The sequence below is a fragment of the Oreochromis aureus genome, linkage group 7 (assembly GCF_013358895.1).
Source record: "Oreochromis aureus strain Israel breed Guangdong linkage group 7, ZZ_aureus, whole genome shotgun sequence".
NCBI classification, from domain to species: Eukaryota; Metazoa; Chordata; class Actinopteri; order Cichliformes; family Cichlidae; genus Oreochromis; species Oreochromis aureus.
Genome location: NC_052948.1, coordinates 44,786,896 through 44,809,841, shown reverse-complemented (window position 1 = coordinate 44,809,841; position 22,946 = coordinate 44,786,896). Strand labels below are relative to the sequence as shown.

Sequence of the window (22,946 nt, the reverse complement as noted above, 5' to 3'; positions counted from 1 at the left end):
CTCCACCCCCTTTAAATAATCATTTCACTGGAAATCTTGCAGGAACTCTAATGCATTGCCAAGCAACTAACTTGGAAAGGAGCCCTGCTGCTGCCACTGTCAGATATCTCTACAGCCAGAGAATAAAGAAAAAAACAAAAAAACAAATAAAAAAAACCCCCAAAACTCTGATTTTCAGAAAATAATAGTTTTATGCATGGCGCTGCTAGAAAAAAATGCTGCCTAGCTCATAACTTGGAAATAGAAGAAGATCTGAGAATGAGAATTAGTGGAATAATTGTCTCACAGGAGATTTTTTTTTTTTTAAAAAGCAAGAGAGATCTTGACAGGCAGCATCATGTATTAGGCACACAACGGAAGCAGCACTTTCGCACTGAAAACAAGGTGTTTTTGACTCTCCAGGCAGCAGCATTTTTGCAGAGGGTGGAAGGGAACTGAGCGGCGGTGCTTTCACAGTTTTTCATCCTGCAATCAGCGAGTTAACTGTCTTACTACAACAGGCAGCCAAGTGGAAAGGCATGCAGTAGACTGAGCTCAGGCGCAGGCTGCCGCTGAGAACCACAACAACATATGGGTCCTGGGGGCTTTTTTAGTTGATCATGCAGGTTGTCGGCCCCTGTTACACTACAACAGCAGTTGGGCCCCTGTTACACTACATACAGAAGTTATAGAGGCACATGTCACAAAGTATGGTCATGATTTAAAAACCACGACACAAAACAGGAGATAGGGGAAGAATAGACTTTGTAGTTAGCACAGAAAGTCAAAATGAATCATCACTTCTTCTTTCTTGTGTACTTGAGTAATATTGGTGTCTGTAACTGGAACAAACGGGGGAATCTCGAGCTATTTGAGACGCTTGTTTGGATTGCAGTCGCACAGAAACACGGGCATTACGCTAGAAGTCTTAAATTTTCTCAGCCTGACAGAAAAGAAAACATCGATTGCCTCTCTGTCACCGTGTCATTCGCGGATATTCCCTTGTGTGTGCGTGGGTGTGTGTCGGGGGAGAGAGCTTACATTCACTCGCTGTGGCATTATTGGCCATCGTGAACATCCCTTTCAAACGCAGGGAGAAAGAGACCATCCATCAGCTGGCTTGTTTAGAATATTTATGACTGGCTGGTGCCTAAGTGGTTGCTCACTGGCAGGACCCATGCAGGGAAGTCCAAGACGGGACAAAACACTAATGAGACACCAAGTGTCCTGGTTAGAGGGGATGATGGAGACAAAGAGACAGCAATAAAGAGTTGCATTTTCATGCTCATGTGACAAAATGCGGCAGAGGTGGAGGTTGAGGTGCTGTTAATATCACCTGAAGGGGATGAAATGAATCAGCAAACAAAAACCTCTGCATATTTGCGCTTATTGTTTCCTGCAGGCGTCGCTTTAATGCAGAAACGGTTATCGATTAGTGGATGGGATATTGATCAACAAGGAGAGTAATTATTACCTTTATTTAACCAGGAAGTCCCAATGAGATCAGATCTGTTTTACAAGGGAGGCTTGGCCAAGGTAATCAATCACAATATAATATATATATATATATAATATACTCAAAAAAGAAAGATACAAATACAACTTAAAATACAAGATCTACAGCATAATGTAGAATATATAAATACTCATAACATTTAACATCCACAGGTCTCCTGCAGTGCATTCATTCCTTATGATGCTTTTAAATTCACCACCAGATGCAGGCATGCTGGAGATGAGGTCTTTCTGTCAGAACTATAAGCACATCAAGAAACAACCATTTAGAGGAAAATAGCTGGTAACTGTTACAAAGGTAGAGTGGAAGTGTAGCTACTACTGCTTTGTAGATTAGATGAACCAGTTACTCCTATTCTTCTGATTTTATGAATCAGTCGAAGGCAGAGTCAGGTTTTTTTTTCTTTTTCATGACAGTAAAACTGCCTCTGAGGTGGGATGTTTTTTTTTTGTTTTTTTTATCTTTCCCTCTAGGTTGTGTTCTAGTGGCTAATCACTGAGTGCTCCTGCTCTGACAGCCTGTTAAACAGCATTCCAGCATGCATTAACCTTGTCGCTCACACCGACTTGCTTACTGTTATTGCAACCCGCACCAGTAAAAAAACAAAAAAAACAAAGGTACCTTAGCTCCCATAATGTGGGAACTTCATGGGGGCACGGCAGGATTACTGTCATGAGCTCCGTGTGGCCCGTGTCAGATTCTTGAGATTGCTGCAATCACACAACCCACAAAACAACTGTCTTGTGTGCTGGAGACCATCCATCTGTGACAGAAAGCAAACAAGAACCTTTTAGGTGGGAGGCAAAAAAAAAAAAAAAGAAAAGAAAGGAAAAAGAGGTGACATGGTGAGCTAAGTCGAAGTGGCACTGAAACAGGGAAGGGTGGAGGAAAGGGAGAAGAGGAGAAACAGGAATGTTTTGGGCTAAAGGAGCGAGCAGAGAGGGAGAGGGAGAGGCTGATGGACTGAAGCAGAATCTGTTTTCATTTTAGGAAAGTATTATGACTGATGTGCATTTCCTGACTGCTAGCCTCAGCCTATTTGAGCGAGAAACTGAGAGTGAAAGAGTGAGACAGAGCACGAGAGAAAATTAAAGAGGGAGAATGTAATGGGAAAGAGAGGGAGAGAGAGAGGGAACAGTCATCTTTCTGTGGACTGGGCAGGTTCTTATAAGACTGAGTCCCAGCCTGAATATGAAACGCAAGGAGGAGACAGTTAAGAGCCTCACAACACAGGAAGCCTCTGTGTGTGTGTGTGTGTGTGTGTGTGGGTTTGCACTGGGCACACTGTAAACCATGCAGACTCTGGAGGCAAACTTCAAACACCCGTCATATTATACACACAGGCAGACAAACACACCCGGAGATGCTTTCACAAACACAAGCAGCAACACAAAAAGAGAGGTGGTGGTTGTGGTGGTGGTGGGGGGGGGTTAAGAAAAATAAACACCCACATTCCCACACTCAAACATATGTATCGCAAAAGTGCACGCGCACACTAAAGTCCTCCTCCCACTCTGGCGTGGTGGTACACACCATGCGCCTCGTCGCCTTCATCCGGGGTGTGAATGTATCCTACATCCCAGGCTTGTGCAAACATATGTGGAATGGAGAGACCTTAATTAAAGGACTTCTCCTGTCCCCCTCGACAGAGGCACGTGGAGTGTAACACTGGTAATTAAGTGTCCTCAAGTAGAGGTCTAATGTGATCAACTAAAAGGTGCTCATTAGCCAAACTGTATTCCAATAGAGATCTTGCTTGTATAATGATGATGCTACTGTCTGGCGTGGACATAAAAATGCTAAGAGATGAGGCTGAGGGAATAGCATTAACAGCGGCGTCTTGATTTATGGCAGGTGAGCGGCCATGGCTTGTAAGAAGAAGCAGGTAATCAGGAGCGGTGCCTTTTTAATTTAAGCTGTTTGCGTCTGCTTGTTATTAATGGTAGAGAATATTGCAAGGTTGCTTAGGGATGAAAAAGAGCTGGTGGTTGGATAGTGTGCATGTCGTGGTCTGCTGAGCCAAGAAATTGTTAAACTGGGCATCATTTGAAATGTGTGTTGAAACTATACAGCAAGACTACTGTTTTTGGTATTTGATGCACTCTAAGAATGAAACATGTATAGCTCTTTAATTCTTTAATATATATATATATATATATATATATATATATACATAGGCTGTTTTTTTTACCATAACAACCTCTAAAAATAAATAATTATTAGCAAGTAACGTCACGTATATTAGTAGTAGTAGATTGTCAGTCCTCTCAATACGATTGATATTATTGGGATTTTTAACATTTTGAGATATGCAGAGATTTATCATTTGTTTTTTAAACTGCAAATGATGTCCTCAGAGTTAAACTTTGTCAGTATTTGTTTCACCAAAAAGATAGTTATGTCACTTCAGTTTTTCTCTTGCTGCAAAATGAGATTAGATTGTCAAGCATACCAACGCTGTCACTGGAACCTGCTATAAATGTTGCCATAAGATGGATTCAGACTGATATCAGTGTGTGACTGAATGAAACAATAAGTTGGCAGTTACATTCAATCTGTTTCTGACGATAGAGCAGTTAACTGTGATAACTTTAATTGTGATGCCAAAAATCACATATCCGTTGCTGTCTGTGTAGAAATTCACTATTAACTATTACAATTGCACTCAGCAACACTCCTGTTCTATAGTAACATAACCAGAATACAACCAGCTGGCAGCCAATTGAGTCGAGCCCCCTTGAATTCTGCACACTGACAAAGATTCATTCAGAGTGATGGCAACATGCTTGCAGTCTGTATTTATAAACTATTTGCAAACCTTTGACAATCTCTCTGAGAGCGGTTGCAATCAGTCCAAGTCAGACTCCCACTGTTTGCAGAAAGGTTGCCTCCTAACAGGTGACATGTACCAATCGCCTTATGATCAAAAGTGTGAGTGATTGTGCTGGTGTTGGATGTTTTTTCGGTTTGCTTGGCTAACATTATCTCAGGATGGTGGTACATGAGGTGATCCCTCTTATTCATCGTATTCCCAGAGTATTTGGGGATTGTATCGGGATTGTATCGATACACTATCACGACGTGAAACTGCATCAGGTTCCGCCTACGTCTAATAAGTAGCAAAACATACAAAAATAGCAGGAGTATGTGAGTAATAACTTAGATGTAGTGTCACCATGATGCTGTTTATTCTTCTGCTGTAAATGCCCTGCTCAGTGCACGTCTCAGTCACAGTTATTTCCCCGCTAAAATCATGCGAGTCTAGCAATGAACCAGTCTTTAGTAACAATTTTACCGTCAAACTGTAGCTAAAGACATGCAGTGATAGCACGCAGAATGACTTGTTTCCTTGTGTAAACACAAGCTTTTTTAAAGAATAAATTAGCCAATAAGCAAGAAAAGGTAAAGGCAAATTAATTTTTGTGGAGATGTTTTTTTTTAAGAAGCATTAGCCACGACATATGAAGTGTTAAACTTGGTTAAGACTACATTAAGCTGTGGATTTGTGTATGTTTTTAATGGAAGGCACTCCACGGTGTCCTTGGTGAACATTATAAAAGCGGAGGAAGAAACTGCTCACTGGTGTGTTTTGTTATAGAATAATGCAAGTGTATAGCACAAGGGATTAAGTCATTCCGGGCTTGTCTACACATAGAGTTGTCAGTATAAATTTAGCATCTTTCAAATCTATGTGTATATAAATAAGAAAAAGACGATTACAAAATCAGGATCTGTCAGATGAAATGATGAGTAAACAAACCTTAATCTAGGCATTCGATATCAGATGCCGGCATTGTTTAAATAAATGCGCTGCTGCTTTTTTTATACAAAGATTTTTAAGGGCGACACTGAAGCCAGGACAGCATTAAGGAGTGATCATTCCAGACTGCTCGCTTGTAGTTCAGACAGTTAGCGCTGGCTTCACCTAGTCTCTGTGCGACACCTCCCACTAATCTGCCACCGCCGCCGCAGAGGGAATCCTTTGTCATGGCAATAGGTCTTGTTCAAGCAGTGGCCCACCTGTCTGTCTGGACGGGGCATGCTCTGTGTCAGAAACACATGCTGCACTCAAATAAGTTGTGAATGAACAGTGTAGTGGTTACAGAAGTAGGGTAGAGTACGAGTCGAAAACAGGAAGACGGGAATCTCCTCGCTCGTACTTCTGTTTTCACTACACATCCCTTTTCTCGTAAATTCTCTCGAGTGAAGTCATGGATCTTATCTGAGCGGAGGGCTTGTCAGGGACCTGCCGCAGAGGTGAAGAACGGTTCAAAGGCAGAGTGGGCGGGAAGGGAGGGAAGCGCCGCCGGTCCCAGAGCTGGATGTGGGACAGGATGGTGCAGGAGTATTTTGGAGCACGGTGGCTTGAGTGTGAAATATGTAAGCCCAGCAGTGCCAGCTGTGTTCTATTCTTAGTGCCCGCTGGTGCTCCTGCATGTGTGTAGGGCGACAGAAGTCTGAGAGGGGCAGGAGGATTGGCAGGAATGGGCAGTAGCTGGTGCCATCAGCTGCCCGTGACAGCTGGAAAGTTTGGTAGGTGGTTGGCGAACAGGCTGATAGACTTTTAGAGAAATGTGTATTGAAAACATCATTGTTGCTTTTGCCATTTTATGGTCACGCTGGGATAAAAAGTACAACATTTTCTTAGCTTTGCACAAGACAATATTTTATTCACAGAAGAAAAATACACATATATCTAAAATTTAGACTAAATGGATACTGTGTATTACACGGTAGGTTATAGTATTTGTATTACAATTACATTAAAAATAATCCAAATGGTACAAAAGAGCACAAACACAGCTGTGAGCTATAGTTCAGACTTATTCTACCTGCCACTCAGAGTGGTCCCACCTCTAGTAATGCATATATTTGAGCTGTAATGAAATTTAAATGGGCCAGTTATAAATAAAAATCAGTTTCATGCAGCTGTTATGAAGGGGAAAGTAGCTATAAAGACCAAAGCTGTATTTTACCATGCTATAAAGACGTTTAACTCTATTGTAAGGTTGGACATTTTAACATGGGAGTCTGTGGGGACTGACTTGCTTTTAGAGCCAACCACAAATGGACATTGGAGGCACTGCAGTTTTTGGCACTTCAGCGTTGGCTTCATTTTTCAGCCCTGGAGGTTGTAACTTGGATGATGCAATAACAGCTCTTGATATACTTTAAAGCCATGATTTAAATGTTTTATGCTTTAGAAAATAAGGAGCCTTGCATACTTTCCTAAAACAAGTTGACGTTGTAGTTAATTATAGATCCTAAGTAAATGCAGTTTCCATCAATTCAGTTGTTATTTGTTATCTAAAAAAAAAATAAAGATATCCCCAGCAGAGTATTTCCACCGACTTCTGCTGTTTTCTTCTACTCGTGAATTTCACTTTGCTCCTCCACATCTGGATTCAACACAAATTCCAAAGGACGGTACCTAATTGTTAGACATATTCCAGAAACCGGTCAAACTTTTGTTTTTATGATGCCGCAGGTCTCATGTAGCATCACACAGGCATGCTGGGCTTTCCTCGGGGAGATCTGTTTGCTATCTCTCCACCTGACTGCAGGCCAATTGACAAAGAGAATTTCTTTTAAGGGAGATATTGCCCTGCTTGTAACTGGGCAAATATTTTCCGCAAGCCAGACAGCTTTGCCAATATCATGGCTGGCTGGGATTCAATTGCTGTTAGAGCGCACTTAGGTTAAAGGGTTTCTCTTAGAGCTGCAAAACAAGAGGGGAGAGAGAAAACATTAATGTTGTCTGCCGCGCTGTTGCAAATTCTAATTATCGTGTGTTCATGTTCCATTGAGAGATTATCTGCGACCAATCAGACGGGTACTTGATGAGAACAAACACATTATGTGCAGACTGTTGATTCACGGCCGTTTGTGCATTGATTCTCCCTGCTCTGCCAAACGGCGCGCTCTCTCTCATCTTGAATTAGGCAGACACTCATGATTTTTCAAATGCTAATGAAAATTTGTACAGCTCAATTTCAGTCCTGGCTTGCTTTATGGAATAAATGGACATTGCAGCGTAATAGCGAAGCACAAAGAGGTTTGATGGAATATTTACCAGACAGGACTGAGTGAGCGTGAAGACACGGGGCTGAAAGTGTTCATGCAAAGACGCGAACATGCCATGTTGTTGTTGTATTGGGTTGTAAAGAGTGAATGGACGCAAGAGGAAGACTTGAGTGGGATTACATAAGATTGTGTGAGTGCATGTGCTGGAGTGCAGAGGACTTTTAGTGTAAAAGCTCTGATTGGCTACCACGCCCACTTAGTAAGCAAAACAATGGATTAGAGACAGCAGTCGGGTGAGTTGCAGGTTGAAACCTGTTCAGGTGTGACCTACTGAGATACTAATGGCCTGGCAATGCGTTAGCCCTCCACCCACTCACCCACATGCAGTTTCGTGCTTTCCAGGTTCCTTCCTTATATTCTGTTTATCTGGTGTGTGATGAAACAACTGAAAAGTCATGTTGACTTATGGAGGGCTGTCTTTTTATCTGAAACAGCATCCCTGTGGGGGGGGAAAAAATCAATGCAGGAAATTACAAGCCAAATTAGATATTTTTCATACTGCTTATGCTCCATTTGCCCAATTTCAGGAACAATCAGACTATTAACTACTTGTAGGCATTTCAAAAAGCCTCCATGCAGTGCTAATTGTACAATTACTGCACTGAGTAATTTTTTTTAATACAATTTAAGTCATTCCTGCTGCACAAAAACTCAGTGTGTAATCCTGTACAATGGTAATGTTCAGTCACATTGGAGCTCATGAATTCCAGCTGTACGGGGCGGGGGTGGGGGGTAAGGGGGAGTAATGCTGTAATTTATAACAAATATTCTTAATCTATTGTAAGTTCAGCGTTAATGAAATTGTAAATAACATTTAGCTGTAAATAGGGATATGATGAGCAATGATACTTGCTAATTATTATTAATAATATAAAATCTGAGACTTTGGCATTCATTCATTCGACTAATTTGACTGAACTGTCCTGTAATATGTTTGTATCATATCTGATAAAAGACTAAAATTTTCACTGTGATGAAATGTGCCAACAAACAGTTTATTTTATATTTTTTTTTAATGAAAAACAAATTTCTAATTAGTTGTTAATGAGTAGCAGATAGCATTGCTCCTTTTAAAATGAAGATGTCATTACTCACTAGCGAGCCTAGCTCATTCCCAGGGTGTCAAACCGCCGTTTTGTCAAAGCCACTGGCGTCTCAAAGAACCACACAAGGCGGCCTTTGGTGTTGCAGCTGTGACACAACTGTCCCAGCAATAGTGAGACTAGTCTGAGATCCAGCGTCACATATTAGACTCCCTTGGTGGCATATCACTGTATTCTGTATATGTGCCATATAACCCACACGCACTCTTAAACAGAGTGCCATAAATGTCAGTTTGGGCTTAATAATATCTAATATTGTAAACACTTTATTGCATATTAACAGCAAATAACTATTAACAAAAATGTAATTAACAGTAAATTAAAAAAACTAATTAATGATCAATTTAGCTTTTATTAACGGTGGTTGTTATGAAGTGTTGGGAGGTGTAGCTGAGCTCAGGAGAGACGTGCAGCATGCGGCTCTGTGATTTTGAGCTTTTACAGTACTGTAATGTTATATTTTCACTGTAACCCTGGAGACAGAAATCTCCAAACTTGAATATCTTGCTGAATTCCTACAGATGTTGTATGTTGCCTAGCAACTGTTTTTACTTCTCTCTCTTCCTCTTGTGATTCTCCGTTTTTCTGTCTTTTGTGTCTTTTGCTCATTTCTCCCTCCCCGTGGCTTGTCACAGTTAATTAAGTTACACCAGAGACACTAGTAAAGCAGGGGCTGGTTTATTTATTTGCACGTTAATAATTCAGTCGGAGCTGGACCACTGCTTTAGTCTGTCCCTTAATGCTTTGAAAGCAGCCTAATGCTGCAGCTTGTGTTGTTTCATTTTGCAAATGGCAGGGGATCTTGTCTTTCAGATGTGGCTTCGCTACTGTACACAGTGTCCAGCTGTCTTTGTTGGTCTTCCGCCGCTGCTCCTCCTACCTCCTACTTCTCTTTGTGTCAGGTGAGAAGTCAGGGTTTGATGGAGGCTTTCCGCAGCGTGATTGGCAGGTCTATCCGTCACTCAGCCCTGGGGACTCTCACTGCTCTAATTAGGTCGCTTGGCTTGCTCACCTCCCAGGGCTGGATGCTGCAGCAGAGCACAGATCAAATGACGGTCCCTTGTTTTGCAGGGGCTTGTAAAGGTGGTGGCAGAAGGCAGAGGAAAGGCATCTGTTTAGTGTCCCAGAGGCCTTTTTTCTACACCTGTTTGGCACTTTGGTGTCGCTCTCGCTTCCTCGCAAGTGCAGTAATGTGCATCGCTCTTCATTTGTGTTGTAAAATGCCAGAAGGGAGCGCGACTCCTTGTGGGTTAATTTGATTTCAGCGGGTTAATTGATGAAGGGGGAGTCGTTGCCTGTTCTGATTTTTGCCACTGGCTCCTCTAACTGGTGCCTTCTCAGTGTTGACTTAGCAATCGCAGCATCAGAGCTCACGTTGTCTTTGTTCATATTTCATTTCCGCACTTGATTTTCCGTTGGACTGCTTCAGCATTTCAGCGCTGAAGCGATAAACAAACAAACACACACGGAAAAAAAACTGTCATTAAAGTCGTAAGATTTCACTTCCTTTTTTTAAATTGTGACATCTACTCTAGAACCAAGTGTGGCTCAATGCTGCAGCAATCACTGAGCAGTTACTTTGCTGAGAATACTAAAAGAATGGCAGCTACTACGTCTGCTCGCAGCATAGCCAAACAGATCAGTAATTGACCTTTCTCATCAGGCTGCACAAAAAAATTGGAATCTGATTTCATTCTGCAAGCAGAACAGCAGAGAAGTGGCAACCTATTTCTTTATCAGACGATGTAAAGGAAGAGAACCAGGCAGCATGTGGAGAAAGAGAGCCGTGAAAGTGGAGAGAACTGAAGCAGGGAAAAACTAAGGTATTGTGTAACTGTCAATAATGCCCCAGATTAAAGCTTTCTTGATTTGAAGATTGATTTTGAGGCTAACCATGGAAAAAAAATTACATTTTGTTTCATTTAGCTCCTTCACAAACGTATCCAGTGCGTTCCCTGTTGCATGCTTTTAACGTGAATGCTTTCAGTTCTAAGAGAATAAGAGGATGTGATCTTGTTCACATTGGCCTGAATCTGACAGCCACATGCAATAAAAATGACTATGAGGGGAATTAATATGTGTAAATATTAAAGGGGATTTCCATAGATGGAATTTCTTAATTTTATTCTGCATGCACAGCTAATTTCTGTCATGTCAAGAAAACAAAAACAGTCCAATTATTGCAAGTACCATTCATGAAAATCTTTACACTCCCAAGTACAATATGTAAGAAACGATGTGAAATAATCTCACATTTTACATGTAACAACGTTATGTATGTTTTCTTAAGAGCTTATCTAACTTAGTGTTGTGGGAATGCGACAGCCTATACAGAGCTGCTGATACAGAGCTAGCGGTTTACACACACCTAAGAGAGGATTCTAGTTCATCACAGGCCTAAAACAACCAAACACTGTCTTAACCCACACCTACCAAATAACGGGACATGCGCGGCTTTACCCAGAATACCCAGATTACCCAAAATCCACTAATGCTGCTTCTTATTCATATACAGCTGTTTTTTTCCCTACTTTTTTCTGCTGTGTGGTGTCAGTGAGGGCAGATATGCTTGTGATCATCTCAGGCGCAGAAGCCCCGCCCACCTGCTCATCAAACCTTCTGCTTGCGAGAGGCAGCCAATCAAAAGACACTTGACTTAAAGCAACGAGGACTCGTTTTCAGAGAGCAAATAAAGTCCTCTGACATTGAATCAAAGGGAGATGGATGCGGTTGTGTTTGTCTGATAAAGACAACAAGTCTTATCTAAAGACTCACGGGCATCACAAGCGATCTGAACACACCCCAAATATTGGCAGCTTGTCAAGCGTCTAATCAGATTTGACGTTGATGAGAAAGCTATGCCACTCTAAGAAAGACTAAGTGTTCGGCATGTGCCAGAGTAGGTAAAACTGCTGAGCCAAGCTGTCTCTCAATCGCCTAAAGTGGCTCCTTTGTCAGCCTGCGAGGCTCTCGCGCTGAGATTCCTAAAGAAGTGGCGTCTCTCTCAGACGACATTCTCTGTGTGCTTTCTGTCAGCTTTGGTAGAGCATTAGGCGCTTATCCTCTCAGATGATCACATCGGCTGCGTTCCTGTTAGAAGTTCAGGCATTTGCTCGCGACCAAGACTAAATATATTTCCTCTTAACTTTTGGTGTAAACGTGTGTTTTCAAAGATCTCTTCTGTCTTCTGCGGCTTTATGTGCTATGGCTTTTCACGGCAGTCGTTTGTCCTGAAAGTGAAAGGAAGTGCTCCGCAGAGTCATGTCTGAATGCTTTGTCAGTACACGCCTCTTTCTTTTTCTAGGGTTGGGCCAAAGTGTGTGTGTGTGTGTGTGTGTGTGTTTTCCTGCATCACTACTACTCGGGGAGTTCAAGAGGTCCATTCAGAAGGTCTGCAAGTTTTCAAGAGAAAAATAAGGGGACCGAAAATATTTTCAGACTGCTGAGACGTTCCTGAAAAGTCTATGTCAAGTGTGTTTTCCTCTCAGCTTTGCCATCTGAGTAATGAATGTTTCCTGTTCATTGTAAAGCTCCCAGGCTTTAAACAACATGTACGCACGAGTTCCAGTTTGTTTGAGCTGCAGCATGACAAACATCTCTAGAAATGGGATCCACTTCTCTCTCTCTCTTTTCCTCTTTAAGTCATGTTGTGTTCGAGCACTGTGTGCTAAAGATTAAAGCACTGACTTCCATATTTTTGTGATTACAAGCGCGGGACTGGTGCACTGAGGTTGACCTCTGGTTTGGAGACAGATTCTGTTATTCTGAGCCCCCCCTGCCCTTTTTTTTCTCCAGGAAATACCTTTTAAACTCTCAGCTTTAAAGTTTGGATTTCTGTGCAACACCACCTTTTAAAGATACAAGATTGAATCTATCCCATTGTGAGAATGGTGGGAAGATTTTAAAGCAGCTATAGCTAAAGCTAAAGCTGTGTTTATTAGACAAATGAAAAAAACAACAACAAAAAAAACACATAAAAAGATAAATTAAAAAAAAAAAGGCAAAGAGAAAAAGTATGAAACACACCTGCCAGGATGTATTACATAGGCATCTGTGGAGGTGAGAAAGTGCTGAGAGATGAGCGGGAGAGTGAAGACGAGAAAGATAATAGAGGTGAGAGTAAGGTCAAGGCTTTGGTCCGTCTTAGCAATTGAAGGAAAAGCTCTTGTTTTTGGTCCTGCATTCAATCAGAAATTGAACCAGCCAACCTGGAGAACAAGGGGCTCGGAGGAGTGCAGGGTTTTATTGACAGTGAAACAAAATCTTCCCATCTTTTTTTCTTGACCCCTTTGCCTTTTCCCCCTCCCCATGGTAGTGTTTAAAATAGACAGAGACTGCAGCCTGGAATAATCTTTGATTTGCTCTTTTCTCCGCGGAAGGGTGATGAGGAATTTGCTGCTTTCAAATACATATTTGCTGTGCTCTTTTCTTTTTTCTTTGCCATCTTGCCGGCTTGCAGACTGACAGTCGAACCGAGCGCGCCGACGGCACAAAAGGACATTTTTGTCCTAGTTAATTTCTCTCAGACTGATGAGAGTGGAATCCCAATTGGGTAATCCGTTCTTTTATAACATGTTTTTACAGTTTTGCCTCATTTAGCACCAAAATTGCTCTACTCATACAGCACATTGTTGTTGTTGAAATCCATTCTCTGATTTGGTGTGCACTTCAGGAACTTAACCCCCCATTCCTTTAAAGAGCGGTGATGACAGAATTATACTTAAATGAGTCAAATAACCGTGTTTTTTTGTTGTCCTTTGTGGCTGGATTTTCTTCAGCAACACTGATTTGCCAGTGGAGTAGCAAATAATAGCTCCGCTCTTTGTCTCCAGACTCAGTTGTGATATCAGTTGAATTCACATGCTTGGCAGATTTTCTCTTATGTGTTACAAGTGGTAATTTATTCATACAAATATGAGAATTAGCTGTTTGTTAGCACTACTACTGATTTCGGAGGTCTGATAGTGAAGGTGAAGAGTGCTGAGAGATCATTATTATCCAGCAAGAGTGTAGCTATCACTGCCTCCGTGTACAACTCATATATTAAAGAAAAACACAGACACAATATTGATGAACGTGCACGTAGCCGAATAAATGAACTACAACAGACACGCGCGCACAGACAGATAGATGAGCAGATCTTAGCTGTCACGTCTGAAAAATAACTGGACATCAGTCGGAAAATATGTCCGCCTCCCGATGCATGCCAGTGATTTTTTTTTAGATTTTTTTTTTAATTTCGAGCACTTCTGGTCTGCACATCATCACAGCTGCGGTGTGTGTGCATGCCAGTGTTTGTGTGCAGGCATGTGTTTGGATGTGCCCGCCAGCGTGTGAGCGCAGCTCTGTTCCCCCTTCCTTCAACTGTGCCACAGCTATTCCTCCATAGGAGTTCAGCAGCACTTGCCACATGGCCAAGAAGTACACAGCACCTTTTTTTGTGCACTCTGGCCACAAAAAGACAAAAAATAAACAAAAATAAAACTGATTATTTGATCAAACCTAAGCCTTTTCCACACAGATTGGGTTTTGTCTGATTGTTGGGGGTTTGTCTGTGTTATTGTTGGCTCTTTACCTTAAAATCTAAAGCGCCTTGAGTTTATTAGAATTATACTGGCAGAAATTAAGGTGTCTTCTTCCAACTTTTGCTATAAATTGCTGTGCAGACTTCTCAGGGGAGCATGTCTGAAGGGGGCCGTTTGAAGAATCCGTTCACGGGAGCGTGCCTTTCGCTGGTATGCCGCCATTGTAAATATATATTCTGACATTTTGCTTCCATCATCTCAGAGCTCCTGATTCAGTAGAAGCAGCAGACAGCTGTGCCAAACAGTGGAGGAACTTTTGACATTGACTGGGAGTGACGAGGCAGTGCAAGCAGATGTCTTCCTCTTTGCTTTGGGACAAACAGCATCTTTGACCTTGTCACGGCTAATTTTGGGGCTCGGCTTATCACAGCGCCAATGTTTATATCTTCTATTACACGCGCTGTCGTTATAGAAGGGACGCATTGCAATTATGGGTTCGTTTTGCTGCAAGGATGCTCCTGCGTGCCAAATGCATACTTTATTGTACGCTCACATTTTAGGATGTGTGCCAGTAGGTAATGTGGATATGTTCGTTAGGAATACTTGAGCATATACACACCCTTCCTCAGAGTCCTTGCTTTCTCTTTTTAGCTTCTTACTTGGGTGCAGAGAGTAGTCGCCAGTTTGCAAACACACTTAACATTTCTATAAGCCTCCTTGTCCCCTCTTTTTACAATCATCACAACCGTGGAGCCTGCTTTTCTTCACCCACTCAAAGACACCGCGGGCTTTAATTTCCTTTGAGCTGCTCTTTTCTACCTGTCTCTGCGTTAAAGTGGGTCAGTATTTTTCTTCCCTCCGTTGGCCTTGGATGGCTTGGTGCCTGGGCCAGTGTGCCAAACATGATCCTCACAGCTGGGTGAACACAGGGGAGGAGAGGAGGGCAGCGCAGCACACTCAGAGATTTTCCCCCTGCCTGCCAAATCTCTGTCCTGTTCAACAATGCCTTTGTGCACTCTGCTCATTCATGCTCGAATGCAAACACGAAAACACAAACAAAGATCAGAATATAGTTTCCGGAGCACACATGATCGTCACAGGATCACTGACATTTGTGTGTTTTGGTTTCTTTACCCACACTGTGTGTGCTCCTAAAAAAAAAAAAAAAATCAGGATTATGACAGGATTATGTCTCCTGTCAGGCTTTGATGGAGGAGACGTTTCCAAAGTTGCAAGTCTGCAGCAGGCGACAGAAACACCCTTTATCTCATTAGATTAAATGGAGAAGATGTCAGTTGCTGGGCCAGATTCCAACCATTGAAATTGACACTTGTTTCCTCTTTTCTTCTCTCTCTCGTTTTTGGCTTGGCCTGCATTTCAGTGCCGCCACTCCTGCAGTAGTTCATTCATGCATTTCACTCAAGGCCATCCTTTACGTCTGCCTGTCACTCTCCAGCTCGTCTCTCTGCAGTAGTTACACACTCTTTATGCTATCTTTACAGCAGCAGCGGCGAGAGCGGCAAGTGAAAGCATCGATTAAATAAGGTTACAACAACACAACAGGGAAACGTTAAATAATTTTAACTGTTTACGCAACGATCATAGCTGTGTAAACAGGAAGCTGGCGAAAATAGAAAATGAGTGGACGGCACACATGCAGATATTGATTAAATCAGCATGGTCTGATGTGATAACACAATTTATATGGTCACTGTTAAAAACCACACCTAATGGGTTCATCCTTAATGTTGGTTTTAATTCACCTTCTATATAATAATGTTTTTTTAGAAGCTGATGTTTTTAGAAATCCTCACTACAACAGTATTGCACATTAACTATTAGTTAATAAATGATTAAAAAATGACATTTATTAAACTCAGGATCATTTTAATCATCATTCTGCAAGACGTTCAGCTGTAGTTCATTTATGCTGCCGACAAAAAACGAAACGAAACAAAACAAAAAGTAAATGAAATAGAATGAATAAATAATTTGGTCGTGAAAAGTAAAGCTATTATCTGTGTTGAAGTGTGGAGGATGAAATCAGTAATCTCACAGCCCGAGGAAAGAAACTGCTCTCTGTGGCACGGAAGTGGATACGTCTGTATCGCTTGCCAGATGGCAGCGGGGTGAACAGGCTGCGGCTGGGTTGGGCATTGTCATTTAGCATATCGCTGATGTTCGCTAGATCGGTACCTATGATATTATGAGCATTTTTAATCACATGCAGCAGAGCCTTCCCATCCTGGGCTGTGCACAACCTATCAAAGTTTGTGATGTTTCCAAATGACTTTTTCTTGTGCGCGATTTAGGAAGAGCATTTATTTCCAAGGGTGTAAATGTGTCATGTCAGTGTCCTAACGATTCCCAGGAACCTAGAAGCGTTCACATGCTCCGACTCAGCTCTGCTGCTGTGTGTGTGCATGTCTTTGCCTCCTTTTTTTTTTTTTTCAATCATGGAACAATCAGTTTCTTGGTTTCTTTGTTGTCAAGCAGTAGATTGTTCTCTGTGCAACACACTGCAAGACTGTTAATTTTCCTCCTGATATAAACTCATATCGGTGTCAAAAATAGAAAAGAAGAAAACCAACCGTCGCTTTTTAACTGAAGCCAAGACAGCGTCCTGTAATGTCTGGCCAGAAATACAAAAATATTCAATGCAGAAGTATTAAAAAAAGCGTGAAACAGCAAACCCGCTCGCTTTGGTGAGGCTCGAACCAAAGAACAAGAGAAAAAAAAGTGAATGATTAAAGAATTGTTAAAAAGATTACTTGCTAAATTAACTTATAAATGAACTAATTATTTTACATTGCATTTAACCATGTTTGCACTGAAGCCACAGGGAAATTACTCTACTATTTACTGTATGTATTAACATTGCATTACAAGTACAACATTTAAGGTTCTTTTAATTGCTCTTCTCTTCCAGGCGGAGTTGACGGGCATTAAATGGCGTTGCTACAGGTTCTCCAGCGGCGGGGAGTACGGGCCCGTGATCTCCGCCCCGGCCCAGGACGACCCGGTTCTGCGCAGCTTCATGCGCTGCGTGCAGTCCAACCTGCTGTGCGTGTGGCGACGCAAAATCAAGCCCGATGCCAAGGAGCTGTGGATCTTCTGGTGGGGCGAAGAGCCCAACCTCACTGGTGTCATTCATCAAGAGCTGGAAGGTGAGAAAGAGGATGAAAGCGATGAAGGATGAGGGTCGCTCCCGTGTTCTATCCATCTCAATTATTTTTCCATCCCATCGGTCTTCGCCTCGGCTTCCATTGTGCTCTGGAAGTTGAGGTTGTAAGCTTCTACGGGCTTGTAGTTGCTTTATATAGAGGGGAGTTATCATGTGGAATACAGTCTTCTTGTGCTTTTAGTGGATTTTATGAAAAACTGTCAGAGAAGTAGTGAAATATGTGTTGTGTGTTAGATAAAATACACACAATAACGCAGGGTTTCATAGTGTGGCATAATGCCTGTATGTTATACATGAGCCGCAGGGGCTCTCATATAGCAGACCTGAGTATTATGCAGATTCAGGCTGTTTAGTCGGCTGCACATTTGTTTAAGATGTTTAGGGCATATTGATCCGGTTTGTGTGGAGCAGTCCTATTTCTGAGCCCTTATAGCTCATATCTGTGTTTGCTTTTGCATCTCAAGTGTTTATATGCTGCTTCAGGACTATCAATATGATGAAGCGCAGCAAACGAGTAGATTTTTCTTGCCAGCGTGACTATGTGTGGCGGCGTGTGCTGGTGAAAATTACACCGAGATATCTCACTTGAGAGAGTGCTACTGTCAGCACTGTTGTCCCTATTTATAGCAACATTTGCATTATCTCGCTGCGCACGTGTGTGGAAGTCTAACGTATCGACCGAGCCTGTGGAAGACGGGGAAGGGGAAACAGGAGAGGGATTGTGTTGGGTTTGGTTCAGCAGGACAAGAGTCGGGAGCTGGGAAAGACAATATTGGATGGAGAGGTGGAAGCAGTAGCGAAAATTTCAGTTTTTCGGTTGTCTATTAAAGCTGACTTGACGTGAAAAGGCCTTTCAGGCACTGCAGTAGGTATTTGACAGATGTTTTTACCGCTGCTGGGGAGAGCCCTTTACTCTGCACAAACGTGTAAGACAGAAAGATACGCTGTATATTCTGAGTTACGTTTGCATCACTGACATAGAGAAAACTCACCTTTTTTCATTGCTTCCCCTCCCCCCTCTAAGCTGCCAGCATCCAAACTCCACTTTTATATCTACTCACATCATCAAACTCTGATATAATCTGGCCTTTGTGAAAATGGTATTTTTTTCCCCCATCGTCATCGATTTGAGAAGATCTATGAAAGTGGATAACGATCACGCAAACACATTGAGTCAGTGTAGTGAGAACAGTGGCAGCATTTAGGCTTTCGGAGCAAAAAAGTTACCTGAAGCCATAAAACAAGCATGTAGAGCGTGAAATTTTAGCATTACCTCACCAATTTACAAGCTGCTAATGGCAGCCTAAAACACTGATGATAACTCTCTTTGACTAGCACACTAAGGTCCAATAAAGCTGATAACAATCTAAGCCTTTTTAATTACATTTTATGGTTATTGATTTCTTCCTGTTGCAGTGGTGTCACTGTTCTAAGAATTTTATTACTATTTGTCTGTTTTTCAATGCAGAGATGTATCCTGCACATTAACACGTGTTAGACATTTTTCTTTATACGTTACTTTAAAAGAAAGTCAAGGTAATATTTCATGCACTGGTATATTCTGAGATTTTGGGAGGCCTTCTTTTAGAGTAGTCGAAAGAAAATAACCAAAATGTACATTTTTAATATTTTATATATGGTGTAAACACGTTTATATGTACTAAAATACAACATATTTACAGTTTTACAAAACCTTATTTTGCAAAAGTAAGTAACAAAATGAAAAAAATAATTGTAATGAAACATTTTTACTTCTTAAGTCTGAAATATATTTTTTCTGCATTACGTGTGTTTAAAGGCACAAATTGATCTAATAATCGTATCTTTGTTATGTAAAAAGAAAAAAAGATAAAGCCTCATTTACACATTTAAACATCCAATGTTTTGTTTTAAAAAATGTAATAATCAACAACAAAAGTCACATGGTGATATTTCTGCTTATTTTTGTTAACTGTAGACTTGTATCTAAATGTTCAGGCTGAATTAGATTCAACATAACTATCCAAACAAGAACCCAGAGATGTTTAGAGATGGCTGCCAAGTGGCAAGGCTTGCTTTGGTGACAATGCTGGCGGCTGTTTATGTTCACAAATGGCCTGTTAATAGCTTTAATTGTACATCAGCCTGTTGTAGTCTATACACTCTTCTCATAGTGATTAACTGAATCCTGAAACTATAAATATTTAATTTTTTTATATCGATAAGGTGCTGAAAGGCAGTAAAATTTCCTATTGAGAAGCTGGAACCATCACATTTTGAGTCTTTTGCTGTTAGCGTGGGCGAAGAAAGGAATCCACACAAGATGCTTGTTTAAATGAGATGAACCCTAACTTAAATGTAGCAAACAGCAAAGAGGGTTGACAACAAGTAGAAAGGAAGAAAAACCTGAGCAGTTCATCTGGAAAATCCAGGTGAGTTGCTTCAGCTCATGACCTTCCCATGTCAGCCAGTACTCCCCCCAGGGTAGATTAGGACTGTCTCCAACACAACGGTAGCATCACACAACTGAAACTGAAAAATGACGCATTCATTGAGCTATTGATATATCTATTTCTTATTATAGTCACTGTTATGTCTTGCTGTATATGCCATTTAATTTAGCAGTGCCTTGTGTTACAGGGGTTGATCTCGCAATTGTTTGTTTAACTGAAGTCCAAGTGAGCAGGTTTAAGGTAGTCTCAGTCTTTGAAGTAAGAATCTACTGGATTATGTCTTTGACTTTCAGTACTTCCACTTTTTTATCTTATACAGGCCAGTTTTGGAGCGATGTTAGTGCTGTGGGATGTCTCGCTACAGCACAACAAATGTAGCCTACATGTACTCACACACACATCAAGCATACACTTCTGATGATAACACTTCTTATTTGTAAAATCTCACAGGTCTCCTATGTATAATTCCTATTAAGCATTGAAAATAGCACTTGGGGTGTAAGAAGTGGTTGATAATTGTTAATTAAAGTGAAGCTGGATTTCTTCCAAATTAGAATCAGTTGTAACACACACAGGGGATATCAGTGTTTTAAGAAGTCTTTAAAAAGCTGCACACCTGCATATCTGTTCACTGTGGAAAAGCTTGATCTTAGCTTTCTCCCTTTTCTGCGCCTCTTTCTCTGCCTCGCTTACTCACTGCTCTGACTTCTGTCCTCTTTTGTCACATGCGAAAGTCATGTGATTTCTCACATCACATTGCTCGCCTTGCTTTCCTTCTTAGTTGACCGAGCCAGTCTAAAATATCCAACAGAGTTTCATTTTTACCCCATTAAAAGCCTTACACCTTCATATATTCAACACACTGTTGAACGAAGCTTAAGCTGGTACGCGTACTTTTGTAGTTGAGCAGTTAGTTTGCATTACTGCTAATGCAAACTAGATGCAAATAACAATATGGGCTGGTGGAAATGTCACTAGTGCTGCAGCTGTTTAGTCTTAAACCAAAGTATTAAACAAAAGTTCACTACAGTTGAAAAGAACAGTTATAAAAATAGGGGATAAAAGTTATTATGTTGAATCTCCAGGGTACCATGTATGTCATACTTATTTTGGTGTTAATGGAAAAGTGAGGGGATAATTAGAGCCACTGGGATTAATCCATTATAGTCTACAAAGATTGTGGCCATTCCGTACTTACTCCCACCTGGAACAAGGGGACGAATGGATAAGAAAAGAAAATCTAAACTCTTTTTTAAATGTTTTTTTAATGGATATACTATCAAATGGACATGATTGCCAGATTCATATAACAAAATTTAAAATCCAAGAATTCATTTAAAAAAAAAAAGAAAGACTGATTCATACACATTTGATGGAACAGCTAGAGCTATTTAGAGTATTTATGTTTTGAGTCATACAGCAGATATTAAAGCAGTGTGCTCTGACATATTAGCTGGCTGCTCCACTCAAAGAGGTTGTCATCCTTCAAATTTTCAGAAGCTATATCAGACTTGTAATAGTTAAGAAGACGATGATGCTTAACATCCCTTACGCATCAGCTTAAAAGAGACTGACTGTAGAGTTTAATTGGAATAGCTGAACTAAACTGTAGCACCCTGTAAACAGTGTAAAAATAGGCAAAGAGCTAGGACTCTTAGATCATTTAAACAAATACATCATCCTGGGAAAGTCATCTTGTTAAAGCGTGTTGCGTGTAATGTACCCATGCTGGTAGGTGTTAGAAGGATTTAGAAGAAAGCAGATTGTCTTTCTTGAGGTGAAACGTTCCTGAAAGTTATTGTCAAGTAATTAAACATAATTTAGGGACACAGAATTTTACAGTGATTGGATTTTACCTTTATTGTTATCTTTTGCTTAAAAAACTTGAAGTAACATGTCATTTGCATCCTCAGTCACTGGCTGTCAAAACTAAAAGTTACTGTTCGATTAGAAACTTGTAGCATCGATATCAATGTTACCGTCTTTGTCTCATCACTAGCAGTTGAACTTTGACCTTTACAACACTAAGCAACCCTTGGAAAGGTCAATGAAGCTTCAGTTTCAGCAACACTGAAGTACTGAAGAGGTATTATAAATATGAACCTGGCTTGTGCATACGTCAGTGTTAGCCATTTAACTATTAGCAGTTACCTGAAAGCTACAAACCCCGCATCAGGTGGTCCCAAGCTCGTTTACTCCCAGTGGCGGTGTTGGTATTGGGAAGGTTGCATCAGGCACAAACTCTTTGCCAGATCAAACATATTTAGTTATCCATACACTACTCGTGTAGACCATGAGTGGCCACAAAACAACGTAGTACAGGAAGCGCGTAGTGGCTGCTTGAACACAAATTTTGGTGTAGTGCATGCTGCTTTCAATGTGAAAGGGCCCTAAGCTGTCTGGTGTGCTGTCATTAAGGTAACGGCTAAAGGCTAATGACTATAAATAAAATGATAACTTTAAGGTAGGAGCCCAGCCCGTCTGTAACATTATAATAAGTGTTATTAATTTAACTGGATAACAAAGTTATTTGTGTCTAAAAGTGATTGTATTTCTTGTAAAGTCCCAGATTGAGGCTAAGAAAAGCCTAATGTCAGCTAGCCAAAAACAGTGGCAGCCTGTCTTACTTGTGGAGCCAAGTCACCAGAAGTACAGCACTACCTCAAAAAACCTAGAAATCTTTTTTTTTTTTTAGGACTACCTAAGACAACCTTAACCCTTTAAAGCCTGAACCATGAATTAATTGCCAGCAAACTTGAATTCTTTGAAAATAGTGTTTCTTGACCCATCTGATAAAATAAAAAAATAAAATAATAATAATATTAATAATGTTAGTTTTAATTTGTATCATATTTACTACATCCAACTTTTTTTTTTGTAATTTATTGCTTAAAAATGTCTTGTGCAATTTGTTTTGTTAGTTTCAGGTAAAAAAAAAAAACCCACTGATGAGGTAGAAGTCTCAAAAACTGATGTGTATATACATTTGGCTTAAAGGGTTGAAAAATAGATGGAATTATATTTGGTCATTTGTTGTCTAAGCAAACACTGTAACGTTTATGTTCCATGTAAGTAGAATTCACTTAAATTTTCTAACCCACTTGCTGGACAGCGCTACAAACT

General features: G+C 40.8%; 1 protein-coding gene across 4 annotated transcripts in view; it reads left to right on the top strand.

Annotated features, from left to right (window-relative positions):
• LOC116334243 (mediator of RNA polymerase II transcription subunit 13-like) overlaps positions 1–22,946 on the top strand; it is an 86,024-nt gene that overhangs the window by 2,009 nt on the left and 61,069 nt on the right. For all 4 annotated transcript variants that reach the window (XM_039615212.1, XM_039615211.1, XM_039615214.1 and 1 more), the window contains one exon: positions 17,137–17,374. In XM_039615212.1, the coding sequence (XP_039471146.1) occupies positions 17,137–17,374 (238 nt within the window). The remainder of the gene's footprint in view (positions 1–17,136; positions 17,375–22,946) is intronic.